General features: G+C 48.4%; 1 protein-coding gene across 1 annotated transcript in view; it reads right to left on the bottom strand.

Moving 5' to 3' along the window:
* tecta (tectorin alpha) overlaps nucleotides 1-17,646 on the bottom strand; it is a 97,628-nt gene that overhangs the window by 71,087 nt on the left and 8,895 nt on the right. The window contains exons 3-6 of the mRNA XM_085968215.1: nucleotides 7,529-7,593; nucleotides 7,314-7,453; nucleotides 6,160-6,447; nucleotides 5,452-5,589 (exon numbers count right to left, since the gene is read on the bottom strand). Of these exons, the coding sequence (XP_085824341.1) occupies nucleotides 5,452-5,589; nucleotides 6,160-6,447; nucleotides 7,314-7,453; nucleotides 7,529-7,593 (631 nt within the window). The remainder of the gene's footprint in view (nucleotides 1-5,451; nucleotides 5,590-6,159; nucleotides 6,448-7,313; nucleotides 7,454-7,528; nucleotides 7,594-17,646) is intronic.

The following is a 17,646-nucleotide window of genomic DNA, read 5'->3' as shown; positions in this document are numbered from 1 at the left end:
GGGGAGAGGGGGAGAGGGAGAGAGGGAGAGAGGGAGAGAGGGAGGAGGGAGGGAGGGAGGGAGGGAGGGGGAGAGGGAGGGAGGGGGAGAGGGGGAGAGGGAGGGAGGGGGAGAGGGGGAGAGGAGGGAGGGGGAGAGGGAGGGAGGGGGAGAGGGAGGGAGGGGGAGAGGGAGGGAGGGGGAGAGGGGGAGAGGGGGAGAGGAGGGAGGGGGAGAGGGAGGGAGGGGGAGAGGGAGGGAGGGGGAGAGGGAGGGAGGGGGAGAGGGAGGGAGGGGGAGAGGGAGGGAGGGGGAGAGGGAGGGAGGGGGAGAGGGAGGGAGGGGGAAAGGGAGGGAGGGGGAAGGGAGGGAGGGGGAAAGGGAGGGAGGGGGAAAGGGAGGGAGGGGGGGAGGGGGAAAGGGAGGGAGGGGAAAGGGAGGGAGGGGGAGGGGAAAGGGAGGGAGGGGGAGAGGGAGGGAGGGAGGGAGGGGGAGAGGGAGGGAGGGGGGAGGAGGGAGGGGGGGAGGAGGGAGGGGGGGAGAGGAGGGGAGGGGGGAGGGGTGAGGGGAGGGGGAGGGGAGGGGAGGGGGGAGGGGAGGGGGGAGGGGAGGTGGGGGGGGATGGGAGGGGAGAGGGAGGATGGGAGAGAGGGAGGGGAGAGAGGGAGGGGGAGGGGGAGAGAGGGAGAGGGAGGGGGAGGGGGAGGGAGGGGGAGAGGGAGGGAGGGGGAGAGGGAGGGAGGGGGAAAGGGAGGGAGGGGGAAGGGAGGGAGGGGGAAAGGGAGGGAGGGGGAAAGGGAGGAGGGGGGGAGGGGGAAAGGGAGGGAGGGGGAAAGGGAGGGAGGGGGAAAGGGAGGGAGGGGGAGGGGGAAAGGGAGGGAGGGGGAGGGGGAAAGGGAGGGAGGGGGAGAGGGAGGGAGGGAGGGGGAGAGGGAGGGAGGGGGGAGGGAGGGAGGGGGAGAGGGAGGAGGGGGGAGGGGAGGGGGGAGGGGAGGGGGGAGGGGAGGGGGGAGGGGAGGGGGGAGGGGAGGTGGGGGGGATGGGAGGGGAGAGGGAGGATGGGAGAGAGGGAGGGGGAGAGAGGGAGGGGGAGGGGGAGAGAGGGAGAGGGAGGGGGAGGGAGGGAGAGGGAGGGGGAGGGGGAGAGAGGGAGGGGGAGAGGGAGGGAGGGGAGGGAGGGGAGAGGAAGGGAGGGGGAGAGGGAGGGAGGGGGAGAGGGAGAGGGAGGGAGGGGGAGGAGAGGGGAGGGGAGAGGGAGGGAGGAGGGGGAGAGGGAGGGAGGGAGGGAGGGGGAGGAGGGGGAGGGGGAGAGGGAGGGAGGGGGAGAGGGAGGGAGGGGGAGAGGGAGGGAGGGGGAGAGGGAGGGAGGGGGAGAGGGAGGGAGGGGGAGAGGGAGGGAGGGGGAGAGGGAGGGAGGGGGAGAGGGAGGGAGGGGGGGAGAGGGAGGGAGGGAGGGGGGAGAGGGAGGGGGGAGAGGGAGAGGGGGGTGAGGGAGGGAGGGAGGGAGGGGGAGAGGGGGGAGAGGGAGGGAGGGGGAGAGGGGGGGAGGAGGGAGGGGGAGAGGGGGGGAGGGAGGGGGAGAGGGAGGGGGGGAGGGGGGGAGGGAGGGGGAGGGAGGGAGGGGGGGAGGGAGGGGGGGAGGGAGGGGGGAGGGAGGGAGGGGGGGAGGGAGGGGGGGAGGGAGGGGGGGAGGGAGAGGGAGGGAGGGGGGGAGGGGGGGAGGAGGGAGGGGGGAGGGGGGGAGGGGGAGAGGGGGAGGGGGAGAGGGGAGGGAGGGAGGGGAGAGGGAGGGAGGGGGAGAGGGGGGAGAGGGAGGGAGGGGGGAGAGGGAGGGAGGGGGGGAGGGAGGGAGGGGGAGAGGGGGGAGGGGGGAGGGAGGGGGAGAGGGAGGGAGGGGGAGAGGGCGGGAGGGGGGGAGAGAGGGAGGAGGGGGAGGGAGGGGGGGAGGAGGGGGAGGAGGGGGGAGGAGGGAGGGGGGGAGGAGGGAGGGAGGGGGGAGGAGGGAGGGGGGGAGGAGGGAGGGGGGGAGGAGGGAGGGAGGGGGGAGGAGGGAGGGGGGGAGGAGGGAGGGGGGGGAGGAGGGAGGGAGGGAGGGGGGGGAGGAGGGAGGGAGGGGGGGGGAGGAGGGAGGAGGGAGGGAGGAGGGGGGAGGGGGGGGGAGGAGGGAGGGAGGGAGGGGGGGGGGAGGGAGGGAGGGGGGGGGAGGAGGGAGGGAGGGAGGGGGAGGGAGGGGGGGAGGAGGGAGGGAGGGGGGGAGGGGGAGGGAGGGGGGGAGGAGGGAGGGAGGGGGGAAGAGGGAGGGAGGGAGGGGGGAAGAGGGAGGGAGGGGAAGAGGGAGGGAGGGGGGGAGGGAGGGAGGGGAAGAGGGAGGGGGGGGGGGAGGGAGGGGGGGGAGGGAGGGAGGGAGGGGGAGGGAGGGAGGGAGGGAGGGAGGGGGGGGAGGGAGGGGTGGGGAGGGGGAGGGAGGAGGGAGGGAGGGGGGGAGGGGGAGGGAGGAGGGAGGGAGGGGGGGAGGGGGAGGGGGGAGGGGGGGGAGGGGAGGGAGGAGAGGGAGGAGAGGGGAGGGGGGAGAGGGAGGGGGGGGGGGAGAGGGATGGGGGGGAGAGGGAGGGGGGGAGAGGGAGGGGGGGGGAGAGGGAGGGAGGGAGGGGGGAGAGGGAGGGGAGGGGGGAGGGGAGGGAGGGGGGAGGGGAGGGGGAGGAGAGGAGGGGGGTGTGAGGAGGGGGAGGAGGGGGGTAGGAGAAGGGGGGGGTTGGAGAGGTGGGGGTAAAGACACCAATTGTTAATAACAGACACCAGCAACGAGTCGTAAAGCTGTAATTGAATCAAGGGTTTAAGATGTAAGAAAAGGGCAAGTGTTTGAGAGATACGGCCGAACCGGTTTTAGATAATCTTGAATTGGATTCTAAACACAGAAAATATCACGATTAAATATATCCACAGTTCACAAACAGTCCCAACACTTTGCTAACCTGCTTTTGTTTAGTTTCAGACCAGCAAGAATCGTTTCAGCAAAACGATTCTGTTCCCGTAAATCAGAATATAGAACAAGTCTTAACTGTTGATAATCATAGAATGATACAGCACAGAAGCAGGCCATTCGGCCCATCGTGCCTCTGCCAGCTCTTTGAGCGAGCTCTCCAATTATTCCCACTCCCCGGCTCTTTCTCCAGAGCCCTGTCATTTTTTCCCCTTTAAGTATTTATCTAATTCTCTTTTGAAAGTTACTATTGAATCGGCTTCCACCACCCTGTCAGGCAGCGCGTTCCAGATCACAACAACTCGCTGCATAAAAGTTTCCTCCTGTTGCCTCTGATTCTTTTGCTAATTATCTTGAACCTGTGTCCTCTGGTAACCGACCCTTCTGCTACTGGAAGCAGTTAACCTTATTAAGTCTATTGTTCATAATTTTGAACACTACTGTCAAGTTTCCCCTTAACTGTCTCTGCTCCAAGGAGAACAATTCCAGTCTCTCCACATATCTGAAGTCTCTCATCCCTGGTACCATTCCAGTAAATCTTTTCTGCACCCTCTCTAAGGCCTTGACATCCTTCCTAAAGTGTGGTGCCCAGAATTGGACACAATACCCCAGCTGAGGTCTAACCAATATTTTATAAAGGTTTAGCATAATGTCCTTGCTTTCGTACTCTATCTATTAAGCCAAGGATCCGATATGCCTTTTTAAACAGTCTTCTCAACTTGCCCTGCCACTTTCAACGATATTTTTTAAAATTAGTTTGTGGGAGTCACTGGCAAGGCCAGCATTTATTGCCCATCCCTAATTGCCCTCGAGATGGTGGTGGTGGTGAGCTACCTTCTTGAACCGCTGCAGTCCGTGTGGTGAAGGTGCTCCCACAGTGCTGTTAGGGAGGGAGTTCCAGGATTTTGAACCAGCGACGATGAAAGATCGGTGATATACTCCTAAGTCAGGATGGTGTGTGAGTTGGAGGGGAACTTGGAGGTGGTGGTGTTCCCATGTGCCTGCTGCCCTTGTCCTTCTAGGTGGAAGATGTCGCAGGTTTGGGAGGTGCTGCCGAAGAAGCCTTGGCGAGTTGCTGCAGTGCATCTTGTAGATGGTACACACTGCAGCCACGGTACGCCAGTGGTGGAGGGAGTGAATGTTTAAGGTGATGGATGGGGTGCCAATCAAGTGGGCTGCTTTGTCCTGGATGGTGTCGATCTTCTTGAGTGTTGTTGGAGCTGCACTCATCCAGGCAAGTGGAGAGTATTCCATCACACTCCTTACTTGTGCCTTGTAGATGGTGGAAAGGCTTTGGGGAGTCAGGAGGTGAGACACTCACCGCAGAATACCCAGCCTCTGACCTGCTCTTGTTGCCACAGTATTTATGTGGCTGGTCCAGTTAAGTTTCTGGTTAATGGTGACCCCCCAGGATGTTGATAGTGGGGGATTTGGCGATGGTAATGCCATTGAATGTCAAGGGGCGGTGGTTAGACTCTCGTTTGTTGGAGATAGTCATTGCCTGGCACTTCTGCGGCGCGAATGTTACCTGCCACTTATCAGCCCAAGCCTGAATGTCGTCCAGGTCTTGTTGCATGTGGGCATGAACTGCTTCATTATCTGAGGAGTTGTGAATGGCGCTGAACACTGTGCAGTCAACAGTGAACATCCCCATTTCTGACCTTATGTTGGAGGGAAGGTCATTGATGAAGCAGCTGAAGATTTCTGTACAGACACCCCCAGGTCTCTCTGTTCCTGCACCCCCTTTAAAACTGGACCATTTAGTTTATATTGCCGCTCCTCATTCTTCCTACCAAAATGAATCACTTCACTCTTCTCTGCATTAAATGTCATCTGCAATGTGTCTGCCCATTTCACCAGTCTGTCCTCCTGAAGTCTGTTACTAACCTCCTCACTGTTTACTATATTTGAGTTTTGTATCATCTACAGACTTTAAATTTATGTCCTGTATACCCAAGTCCAGGTCATTAATATATCTAAAAAAAAGCGCAGTGGTTCCAATACCGACCCCTGGGGGGACACCACTGTATACTTTCCTCCAGTCTGAAAAACAACCCTTCACCACCACTAGTTCTGATGAAGGGTCATCGACCGGAAACGTTAACTCTGTTTCTCTCTCCACGGATGCTGCCTGGCCTGCTGAGCTTTTCCAGCGTTTTCTGTTGTTATTTCCTTCACCACTACTCTCTGCTTGTTGTCCCTTAGCCAATTTCGTATCCAAGCAGCCACTGTCCCTTTAATCCCACTGGCTTCAATTTTGCTTACAAGCCTAATATGCAGTACTTTGTCAAACACCCTTTTGAAAGTCCATATACATAGCATCACCTGCACTACCCTCATTAACCCTCTTCGTCACATTTGTGTTACCAGGTAAGTATTGTACTTTAGTTTAGTTAGATCCGTTAGACGCCTGTGATCCACTTTCACACTATCCAATCCTACCATGTTATTTCACTCACTTTCAAAACTAATTTAGTGTGGGGAAATCTAACCTGCGCCGCTGAGCCTCCAACTCCGCTGAGCGGGTCTCCTCCACTCGCAGTCCCTGTTGTCCAGTAAATATCAGCGTAGTTAAACATGGCAAAGGAGCTTCTTTCATCGGTGATCAGTACACACTGAAAGGTGTTCATCTATCGACCGCGGATCACAGGGTTAGAGACAAGAGTCACGATCACAAATCCAGTCTAAACTAAAGGTTGATTAAAAGCACAGTGGAGTTGCTCAATTAACTAGTTAGCAATTTGCAGCATTACTAAACTTCATATAAACTGTCCCTTCCAATAATTGGCTAAACAGATGTTTTAATCCACAGCGAACATCATTTACCGATTAGACCAGTCAGGTTTGCAAGCCACGTGATTACCGTCGGGAGGTGGTTTAATGCCGTTTACCACATGGGATATAAATTGGTGTCAAAATGAGGATTAGTCAATAAATAGTATTGAAAGGGGACCCTGGAGCAGGAAGGAGAGTTGCTGTTTGTACAGTAGTTTGGTCAGAAATATCACTTTAACCAGTGTGTATTACACTGTCCGATATAACCGAAGCACACCTCGCCGCCCATAGGATTGCCCCTTCCACCTAAAAGATTACCCCCTCCACCCATAGGGTTACTCCCTCCACCCATAGGGTTACTCCCTCTGAGTAAAAAGGATTAGCCTCTCCGTCCATTGCTTCACAACATCACGAGTTGCGATTACCGGTGTTGTCGAACTGCCTCCATAGAAGGTGACTTTGTACCAGGTGGTGATGAATACCCAGGTGGCTGAGAAGGAAGTCTGGTCCTTGAAGCTCTTCTTGATGTCCTTGGTGGCTCTTTGCAGGATGTTGGGCTCAGTGCTCTCCCTGTAATATACATTCCCTTTGATTCCATTATGAACATCGGCCCAGAAGGGAGCAATGAACGAGCGACCGTCAGAGAGAGGGAAAGCTTCAGGGGTGAACTGGCTGACTTGTACATTGAAGGAAATCACTCCATTGTTATTCACCTGACAGATAGGAGACAATGTTCATTAAATGTAGCCCCTTCAGACAATAACCAGTAGCTGCACCTATAGGACGTAACTCAGGTTGATGCAAGCACCCACACATCACCGGTCTACCGAGCTACATTTTGTTCTAGTAGACTGAACTCATTTTCAAACTTCAGTGTAATTGAGTATTGTGTGCAGTTTTGGTCGCCTTATCTGAGGAAGGAAGGATGTTCTTGCCATGGAGGGAGTGCAGCGAAGATTCACCAGACTGATACCTGGCATGGCAGGAATGACGTATGAAGAGAGATTGGGTCAATTGGGCTTATACTCACTGGAGTTTAGAAGAATGAGAGGGGATCTCATTGAAACTTATAAAATTCTAACAGGACTAGACAGACTAGATGCAGGACGGATGTTCACGATGGCAGGGGAGTCCAGAACCAGGGGTCACAGTCTAAAGGTAAGGGGTAAGCCATTTAGGACAGAGATGAGGAGGAATTTCTTCACCCAGAGAGTGGTGAACCTGTGGAATTATCTACCACAGAAGGCAGTAGAGGCCAATTCATTAAATATATTCAAGAAGGAGTGAGATATATGTCTTAAGGCTAAAGGGATCAAGGGATATGGGGAGAAAGCAGGGACAGGGTACTGAATTTGGATGATCAGCCATGATCTCATGAAATGGCAGAGCAGGCTCGAGGGGCCGAATGGCCTACTCCTGCTCCTATCTCCTAATGTTTCTATGTAATGAAATTATTGATATAATTCCAAGATGTAGTTTGCAAAAATTTAAACCACACAAAATTAAAAAAATGTGGGAGATGCATCACTTTATATCCTGTGGTATTGCAACATTTCATTAACACAAACCGGTTACTCACATGCAGAGACCGCTGCCCCATTGCGAAAAACGGGAAAGTAATTGAAAGAGGAATTTCAGGTGATCCCCCGTCGTCCACCTTCGGAGTTTCACTGTCCATGTTCCTGGTTCCAAATGGATACAGTAACTCTAAGCACAGCACTGAAAGAGAGATAGAGGTTGATGGAAAAGGAAAACATTAATGCTCAAATCACTAACCTTTCCCAAATCACTAACCTCCATTGCAGGCCACTGTCAGTGTGATGTAAATCCGCACAGCCAGAGAGCTGGGAATCATGATCCTGCAACAGAAAAAAATTATGGCTTCCGTTATCAAAATAATATTTATTTTATTTACTTTTCACTGCAGTTATTTTTTGCAGCAAGCTCTGTTGTGTTCTCCCCTTCCCCCAGACCCTTCCACCTTAGCCCTGAACCCAGTTTCTCTTCAACATCTCCCATCTCACCCAGTCGATAAGGCTCACTTCCTAGTCCCAAGAACCTCTTTCCACTCAACGTCTGTCTACCTAGCTCCTATTCTACTTGGCATTGTGAATGATTCTCGCTTCGCAGGCAACATCCATTTCCCTTCAAAACCCACCCACCCTCCAGCCTTCTGTCTTTTCCAATTACCACTCAATTTTCAACCTTCCTTTCCTTCCAAGCTCCTTCAACATGTGATTGCATCCCACTTCCGTGCCCACCTCTCCTGTAATTCACGGTTTCAATCCCTTCAGTCTGGCTTCCATTCTGCTCATGGAACCAGAATGGCCCAAACCAAAATCACAACACCCTCGGTGATTGTGACCATGGTGCTTTATCACTCCTCAAACTCTCTGCATCATTCAATATGCCATCTTTCTCCAATGGCCCACCTCCATTGTCCATCTTCATGGGACTGCCTTTGCTTGAACCCATTCCTACTTATCCAAATGGTGTCTCTTCCCTCCCATGCACCATCACCTCCAACATACTCCAAGGGTCGATACTTGGACCCTGCTCTTCCTCATAGAATGATACAGCATAGATTAGACCATTTGGCCCATCATGCCTGTGCCGGCTCTTTGAAAGAGCTGTTCAATTAATTCCACTCCTCTGCTTTTTCCTCCATAGCTCCGCAAATTTTTCCCCTTCAAATTTTTACCCTGGAACAGAGGAGGCGGAGGGAAGATTTAATTGAGGTGTATAAAATTATGAGGGGCCCAGATAGAGTGGATGGGAAGGACCGATTTCCCTTAACAGAGAGGTCAATAACCAGGGGGCATAGAATTAAAGTAATTGGTAGAAGGATTAGAGGGGAGTGGAGAACTTTTTTCACCCAGAGGGCGGTGGGGGTCTGGAACTCACTGCCTGAAAGGGTGGTCGAGACAGAAACCCTCATCACATTTAAAGAGTACTTGGATGTGCACTAAAAGTGCCGTAACCTGCAAGGCTACGGACCAAGAGCTGGAAAGTGGGATTAGGCTGGATGGCTCTTTATCGGCCGGCACAGACACGATGGGCCGAATGGCCGCCTCCTGTGCATAAATGTCTATGATTCCGTTAAGTATTAGCCAATTCCATTTTGAAAGTTATTACTGATTTTGCTCCCATCGCCCTTTCAGGCAATGCATTCCAGATCATCATAACTTGCTGCTTAAATGTTTTTTTCTTCATGCCGCCGCTGGTTCTTTTGCCAATCACCTTTAATGTGTCCTCTGGTTGCCGACCCTCCTGTCACTGGAAACAGTTCTCCTTAACTACTCAGTCAAAACCTTTAGGATTTTGAACACCTCAATCAAATCTCCCCTTAGCCTTCTCTGCTCTAAGGAGAACAACCCCAGATTCTCCAGTCTATCCACATAGTTGAAGTCCCTCATGTCTGGTAGCATTCTAACAAATCTTCTCTGCACCCTCTCAAAGACCTTCCTAAAGTGTGTTGCCCAGAATTGGACACAATACTCCAGCTGAGGCCTAACCAGTATTTTATAAAGGTTTAGCATCACTTCCCTGCCTTTGTACCCTATGCCTCTATCTATAAAGCCAAGGATCCCATTTGCTTTTTAACAGCCTTCCCAACTTGTCCTGCCACCTTCTAAGATTTGTGTACATTCACCCCCAGGTCTCTGTTCTTGTAGCCTCTTTAAAATTCTACCATTTAGTTTAGATTGCCTCTCATTCTACCTACCAAAATGAATCACTTCACTGCATTAAACTTAACCTGCCATGTGCCTATCCATTTCATCAGTCTGTTTATGTCCACCTGAAGCCTATTGCTATCCTCCTCACTATTTACTACATTTCCGAATTTCGTGTCATCTGCAAACTTTGAAATTGTGCCCTGTATACCAAAGTCCAGATCATTAATATATCTCAAAACCTATACGCTTCAGTTCGGTGACGTCATTTACAAGCACAGTATCAGCTTCCACATATATGCTGGTGATACCCAGTTCTAGCTTTCCATCATTCATTGATTCCTCCACTGTCGCTTTGCCGTCGGACTGTTAATCCGACATTCACCGAACCGTCTCCGCGGACAAATGTCTTACCCTGAAGCTGATTTCCATCTTCTGGACTAGCTCCAGCTGCTAAAACACCTGCAATTAGCGGACTCTGGCCATTAAACTGCAAACTACTTTCATTATAACATCGGCTGCAGTTACAGAAACGTTGCTCAGGTCATCAGATGTAACGTGGCCTAGTTTAATTGGTCCTCTCCCGATCTCAGTTCTGTAGCTGCCTTACAGACGCTTGTCTCCACATTTTGCTTTACCTACACATTACTTAGCGCTCCTCTAGTACCACCCCCAGAGCAATTTCAGTTTCAACCTTATAGCTCTATTCCCATTTTTATCAAATCAACTGCCTTATCTCCACCCCAGCTGTCACCAATTAATTTAGATTAATCGTGAATTACACGATTCGCTTAGGCTCTTTTCCAAAGCTCTTTTCCAAACAACCGACTTCCCAAAATTAGATAGAAATCTGATTTCCCCAGTTAGTCGGATGATCCCTTCCATTTCCGTCTTCTGTCCAGAACAGTTTAAGTGTAAACGTGTTCAACTCAGAAATTACTCAGGACAAGAGTCCAGTCTCTCTTATCCATGTTTACTGGGTGTTTGTAGAATGTAATAGACAAACACAGCTAACCAGAAGGGAAAGACCTGATGCTGTGACCATCGTTACATTCATTTTCAATTAATAGAACTTTCAGACTGAATTGGCGACGGTGAGAAGATCTAATACGGGATGTCACCGAGCTCAAACTGAATCCACTAAATGCGGCAATTTGCGAAACCTCATCACCGCCTTTTGTAAATCACGTACAGCAGATCCTCTACTCATCGCCTCAGTGATCCCCAGGTGTCAGTGCAAGGATTTCGCAGAGTAGGTGCAAAAGATTTTGGAGAGGCAAAGAGAACTGCCAAAGTCATAGTTCATAGTTCAGGAGAAGTAGAGTGGTCGTGTTTATCAGTGATTCTATTGCAGAACTAGAGGATGATGATGCAAAAGTTGACTCTGATTAAAGTTAGGAAATGAAAAGGGAAGTGTTGCTCTGTTGAGATATTATAGACTGCTTATCAGTTGGAAGAAGATAGAGGAGAAAAATACAGGAACAACAGAGTCGTAATAATGGAGACTTTAATTATCCAAAGACAGATTGGGGTAAAGTAATGTAAGCAGCAAAGAAGGGGAGGGTTTCTGCAATGTTTCCTGGACGTCTTTCTAGATTTAGTATGTTTTTAGTCCAACAAGGAAGGAGGCAGTGTTGGACCTAGTTCGAGGAAATGAAGTGTGGCAAGTAATGCAAGGATCAGAGAATATCTAGGAAACAGTGACCATAACAGGCTCGATATAAAAAACTGAAAAGGAGACAGAACAAAGCCCAGAAAAATTGCTAAGACAGTGGGAATGTTCAAATGGGAGATGATTTGGGTACGGACTAGACATATTCCCACAGGAAGAAATGCCAATGCAGTAAAAGCTAGACTTTGTGGGATGAGTAGAGAAATTAAGAGGAGACTTGAAAAAGCGGCGTGGACAAATCTAGAGCTGCTAATACAAAAGAAATTTAAATAGAATATACAAAATATAAAGGGGAAGTGAATAAAATTGAGGCTATGAAGAGAATATGAAAAAAGACTGACATGTAATATATACAGGGAAACAGTAAATCATTTCTAAACCAAAAAAGGGAAGGAATTGGCCGGATTAAGAGATAAAACGGAAGTCTTATGGGAAGTGAACTAATGTTGGAGAGAATGAATTATTACTTTGCTTCAGTTTCACTGAGAAGTATAATAGTAGGAATGGAAAAGTACAAGAGGAGCAGGTGGAAGAGTTAGATAAGGAAGTAATACTGACAAATTGGTGGAACTTGAAGGGGAAATAGCAACATGTCCTAATCACTACATCATAGAATGTTGAGGAAAGTCTGAGAGGGAATAACAGAGGTTCTGACCACAATCGTTCAAACATCCTTGGAGATGGAAGTCGTGCCATAGGACTGGAGGGTTGAAAACATAAGAAATCTGTCCTAAAAGGAAGAAATCAATAAAACAAAGAGCAAGAGACCAGTCAGCCTAACATTAGTAGTGGGTAAGCTTCTAGAGGCCATAATACAGGATAAAATTAATACTTGTCTAGAAAGACATCGGTTAGTTAAGGCAGCCTGCATGAATTTGTGAGGTGATATATTTTGGGATGAAGATTAAGGAGGACATATACAATGCTAAAACTAAGAGTAATTACATTTAGGGGTTCAGCTACAGAGATCTTTAAAAGTGAGAAGACAAGTTGATCAGCTGTAAAAAAAAAGCAAATGGGATCCTATTTTATAAATCAAGGGAGAGATTAAAAAGCATACTAAACCTATACAACCCATTGGATAGAATAATATGATACAAGAAATGTGAGGCTTTAGTTATGAGGCAAGATTAGGGCAACAGGGGTCTCAGCATTACAGCAGCACAGGTGAAGAGATCATCTTAGAGGTGTTCAATTTATATGGGGTTTTAATGAAGTAAATTGGGAACAATTATTTCCACTGGTTGGTGAGTTGGTAACTAGAGGGCATCAATTTAAGATGATCACCAAAATAAGGGAGGGAGTTTATCGAATCATAGAATGGTTACAGCATGGAAGAAAGCCATTCAGCCCATGCTGGCTGCTGCAAGAGCACTTCAGCTAATCCCACTCCCCTGCCCTTTCCCTGTAGCCCTGCAATTTTTTTCCCTTCAGGTACTTATCCAACTCCCTTTTGAAAGCCATGATTGAGTCTGCCTCCACCACCCTTTCAGGCAGTGTATCCCAGATCCTAACCACTCGCTGAGTAAAAAACAATCCTCATGTCACCTTTGGTTCTTCTGCCAATCACCTTAAATCTGTGTCCTCTGGTTCTCGACCTTATAAAGATGTTTTTAACTAGAGGGTTATTAGGAAAAGATGACCAATCAAAAACAGTTTTGGAAGCAGAATCCCTAGTCACGTTTAAAAGAGAAGTGAATAAATATCTGTAACAGGCTTTGGGGAAAGGCCAGTGACAGGATTAAGTGGATAGTTCTTTTTGGGAACTGATACAAGCATGTTGGGTCAAACTGACTTATTAACTAATCTGACATGTTTTCTAACCTTAATTATATGTGATTTGTATTTGGATAAAATAAATCAAGTGTAATAATTGTTGAGTAGAAATTTGTACCAACTAGAAGTTAAATGTGAGTTGAGAATTATGTAGGTAAGTAAACAAAAGAATTCTTAAACACTTTCAACACTTTCCCAGGAGAAATACTTTCACCAATTTTAACTGAAATATTCTACCATGATTTAATATAGCTGGACAATAATGCCTCTCTAGCAGATTCTATCCAGTAACTGTCCATTTCAATCTTAAAAAAGAAATTAGGAGAGCAAAGAGGGGGCATGAAAAAAACACTGGTGGGCAAAATAAAGGGAAATCCCAAGGTGTTTTATAAGTATATTAAGGGCAAGAGGATAACCAGGGAAAGAGTAGGGCCCATTAAGGACCAAAGTGGCAATCTGTGTGTAGAGCCGAAAGATATAGGTGAGGTTTTAAATGAATATTTTGCATCTGTGTTCATTATGGAGAAGGATGATGTAGGCACAGAAATCAGGCAGTGGGATTGTGATATACTTGAACAAATTAGCATTGAGAGGGAGGAGGTACTAATGGTTTTAGCGGGCTTAAAAGTGGATAAATCCCCAGGCCCAGATGAGATGTATCCCAGGCTGCTGTGTGAGGCAAGGGAGGAGATTGCAGGGGCTCTGACACAAATTTTCAGAACCTCTCTGGCCACAGGGGAGGTGCCAGAGGACTGGAGGACAGCTAACATAGTACCATTGTTCAAGAAGGGTAGCCGGGATAAACCAGGGAATTACAGGCCAGTGAGCCTAACATCAGTGGTAGGGAAATTATTGGAAAAAATTCTGAGGGGCAGAATTAGTCTCCACTTGGAGAGGCAAGGATTAATCAAGGACAGTCAGCATGGCTTTGTCAGGGGGAGATCATGTCTGACCAATTTGATTGAATTTTTCGAGGGTGTGACTAGGTGTGTGGATGAGGGTAGTGCAGTTGATATAGTCTACATGGACTTCAGTAAGGCTTTTGACAAAGTCCTGCATTGGAGACTGGTCAAGAAGGCAAGGGCCCATGGGATCCAGGGCAATCTGGCACATTGGATCCAAAATTGGCTTAGTGGCAGGAGACAGAGGGTGATAGTTGAAGGTTGTTTTTGTGACTGGAGGACTGTGTCCAGTGGTGTACCACAGGGATCGGTGCTGGGTCCCTTGCTGTTTGTAGTATACATTAATGATTTAGATATGAATGTAGGAGGTATGATGAGTAAGTTCGCAGATGACACGAAAATTGGTGGAGTGGTAAACAGCGAGGAGGGAAGCCTCAGGCTACAGGACGATATAGACGGTTTGGTCAGATGGGCAGAACAGTGGCAACTGGAATTTAACCCTGAAAAGTGTGAGGTGATGCATTTTGGGAGGACTAACAAGGCAAGGGAATACACAATGAATGGTAGGACCCTAGTGTGGTGATTATTCTTGTTTTATAAGAAGCATTGTAATTGGTTGCCTGTTTTCCTGCCTTGAGATATATGCTGTAAACTTATTGGTTAGTTGATTCCATGTGACCTGTGGTGGCCATCTTAAATTCAGTTTTCTACAGTTTGGTTGAGACTGGGTGCTCAACATGTACTTGCTGGTTTTTTAAGGTTAATAAAGCCTAGCTTTTGAAAGGCAATCTATTCTTTATTTCAATTTATTAACCTTTTGCTATAATGGAACGATATCTTCGACCGGAACGATTTAATGCTGACCCTAACTCTGCAGGAGTGGATGATCAATGGAAACATTGGTATCGTACATTTGAAAACTTTTTGGGTGTGTTGGATCAGCAATCTCTAAATAAGTTGGATATACTAATCAACTACATTGCTCCGGATGTGTATAAGTATATTTTGGACTGTGAAACTTATGAATTGGCTGTTGCTACGTTGGAATTTTTTTTTGTTAAACCCAAAAATGAGGTATTTGCACGTCACCTTTTATCTGCCCGTAGGCAGCAGGTGGGAGAATCCTTGGATGCTTATTTACAAGCACTCCGGCGCCTTGGTGCTAACTGTAATTATAAGGCCGTGTCTGCAGAAGAACATAGGGAAGAGTCGGTACGGGATGCATTTATTAATGGATTACTGTCTAGATCAATTTGTCAGCGGTTATTAGAAAATAAGATCGTGGATCTTAAGAGTGCTTTTGAGCAAGCCTCTACATTGGATTTGGCTCAGAGAAGTTCGGATTCTTATGCTCTTTTTGATCGGCCTGCGACCATGGTTTCGGCAGTTCTGGATGAAAAGGAGTTACGTGGATTTAATAGGAGTGGTTTACCAGATTCCGAAACAGTTTCTACTTCGGCAGCTGTTGCCTCTAGGATTCAGAAGTGTTATTTTTGCGGGAACGCCCGGCACCCCCGTCTGAAGTGCCCTGCCCGGGAGGCTGTGTGTAGTAAATGCGGCAAGGGAGGTCATTACGCACGTGTTTGCAAATCGGTTGCCTCCTCTGCGACTATTCAGCCTTTAGATAGGGCGTTTATTGCATCAGTTTCTGCTGCCTTTTCCCATGGCCTAAACAAAGCTATAGTTATGGCCCAAGTTAATGGGTTAGAAGTGAAGGCCCTTATAGATACGGGCAGTACTGAGAGCTTTATAAGTCTTCAGTTTGTGAGGGAGAAGCGTTTGAAAATTTCGCCTGTTTCTTATCAGGTGTGTATGGCTCAGACGACTCTCACCTCACAAGTAGCTGGTTGTTGCCTTGTGAAATTAATTCTCCTAGGTAATACGTATACTGATATACGCCTATCCGTTCTGCCTAATCTCTGTGCGGACATTTTGATTGGTCATGATGTGCTTCAATTACATGAGTCCCTCAGTCTTTCTTTCGGAGGAACCAAGCCACCTTTGTCTATTTGTGGATTAACTTCTTTATTCATTTCTCCATTATCACTTTTTTTCCAACTTGATGCCGGACTGTAAGTCAATTGCTACCAAGTCAAGAAGGTATAGCAGTCAGGATAAAGAATTTATTAATTCTGAAGTTCAACGTCTTTTATCGGAAGGAATCATTGAACCTAGTTTTTCGCCCTGGTGGGCACAGGTAGTTGTCACCACTAATGAGAGACATAAGAAGCGAATGGTGATAGACTACTCTCAAACTATTAACAGGTATACTCAATTAGATGCGTACCCCCTGCCTAAGATTGATGAGCTTATCAATAAAGTATCTCAATATAAGGTTTTTAGCACTATTGACCTAAAGAGTGCTTATCATCAGATTCCTATCGCTAAGAGGGACAAACCATATACGGCCTTTGAAGCTGGCGGAAAGCTGTACCAGTTTTGCCGAGTACCATTCGGTGTTACTAACAGTGTCGCCTGTTTTCAACGGGCAATGGATACTTTTATAAGTGATAACTCTCTCTCTGACACCTTCTCATATTTAGATGACATCACGGTGTGTGGCAAATCAAGGGTGGAGCACGATTTTAATAAAGCCTAGCTTTTGAAAGGCAATCTATTCTTTATTTCACCTAGGAAGGACAGAGGATCAGAGGGATCCTTGGTGTGCATGTACATAGATCCCTGAAGGCAGCAGGACAAGTAGATAAGGTGGTTAAGAAGGCATATGGGATACTTGCCTTCTTTAGCTGAGGCATAGAATACAAGAGCAGGGAGGTTATGATGGAACTGTACAAAACACTAGTTAGGCCACAGCTGGAATACTGTGTGCAGTTCTGGTCGCCACACTATAGGAAGGATGTGATTGCATTGGAGAGGGTGCAGAGGAGATTCACCAGGATGTTACCTGGGCTGGAGCGTTTCAGCTATGAGGAGAGACTGGACAGGTTGGGTTGTTTTCCTTAGAGCAGAGAAGGCTGAGGGGGGGGCCTGATTGAGGTGTACAAAATTATGAGGGGCATAGATAGGGTAGATAGAAAGGAACTTTTCCCCTTAGTAGAGAGGTCAATAACCAGGGGGCATAGCTTCAAGGTAAGGTGCAGGAGGTTTAGAGGGGATTTGAGGAAAAACCTTTTCACCCAGAGGGTGGTTGGAATCTGGAACTCACTGCCTGAAAGAACAGTAGAGGCAGGAATCCTCAAAACATTCAAGAAGCATTTAGATGAGCACTTGAAACGCCATAGCATACAAGGCTACGGACCAAGTGCTGGAAAATGGGATTAGAATAGACAGGGCTTGATGGCTGGTGCAGACACAATGGGCCGAAGGGCCTCTTTCTGTGCTGTATAACTCTATGACTCTAATCAGAAACATCTCTGAATTTCCTGATCTTGAGACCTAGTACTGTCTCTGATCAGATCAATGAGAGACACTACATTCAATTATTAAATCAAAGCAAAAGATGTTCTGGGTCAATAACCTGCTCACAAATTTGTGAATTTCCCACTGATTGGCTCAACCTCCAGCACCCGGGACTGATTATTGCAGCATTGCTACAGCCCCTACCCAAGTGTTTCTAACATTTAAAACTTACCTGTAATTCCCAGACACAGACACGCAAGAAAAGATTGGGACACAAAGGGTGGAAAGGAGTGAACAATCCAATGAGAGACAAAAAGGGGACACATCACCAGACAATGCATGCTCCAGTACTGGGAGTCTGAATACATCACCAGACACCACCCTGTAATGTTGGGCGCCTGTCTGCTACAAGTTTCTTCCTATAGAACGAAACATACAAATACTTTTGTGTGCTGGTCCCCATTGTATATAAGGTTCATGAGGACCACCACCACTTCTAGAGATTTGGGGTGCACAGGTGTTACTCAC

The sequence above is a fragment of the Somniosus microcephalus genome, chromosome 26, assembly GCF_052327205.1.
Source record: "Somniosus microcephalus isolate GS21.2 chromosome 26, FLI_Smic_1.0, whole genome shotgun sequence".
NCBI classification, from domain to species: Eukaryota; Metazoa; Chordata; class Chondrichthyes; order Squaliformes; family Somniosidae; genus Somniosus; species Somniosus microcephalus.
The sequence above is the reverse complement of the archived record's forward strand: the minus strand, read 5'-3'. Positions and strand labels throughout refer to the sequence as shown.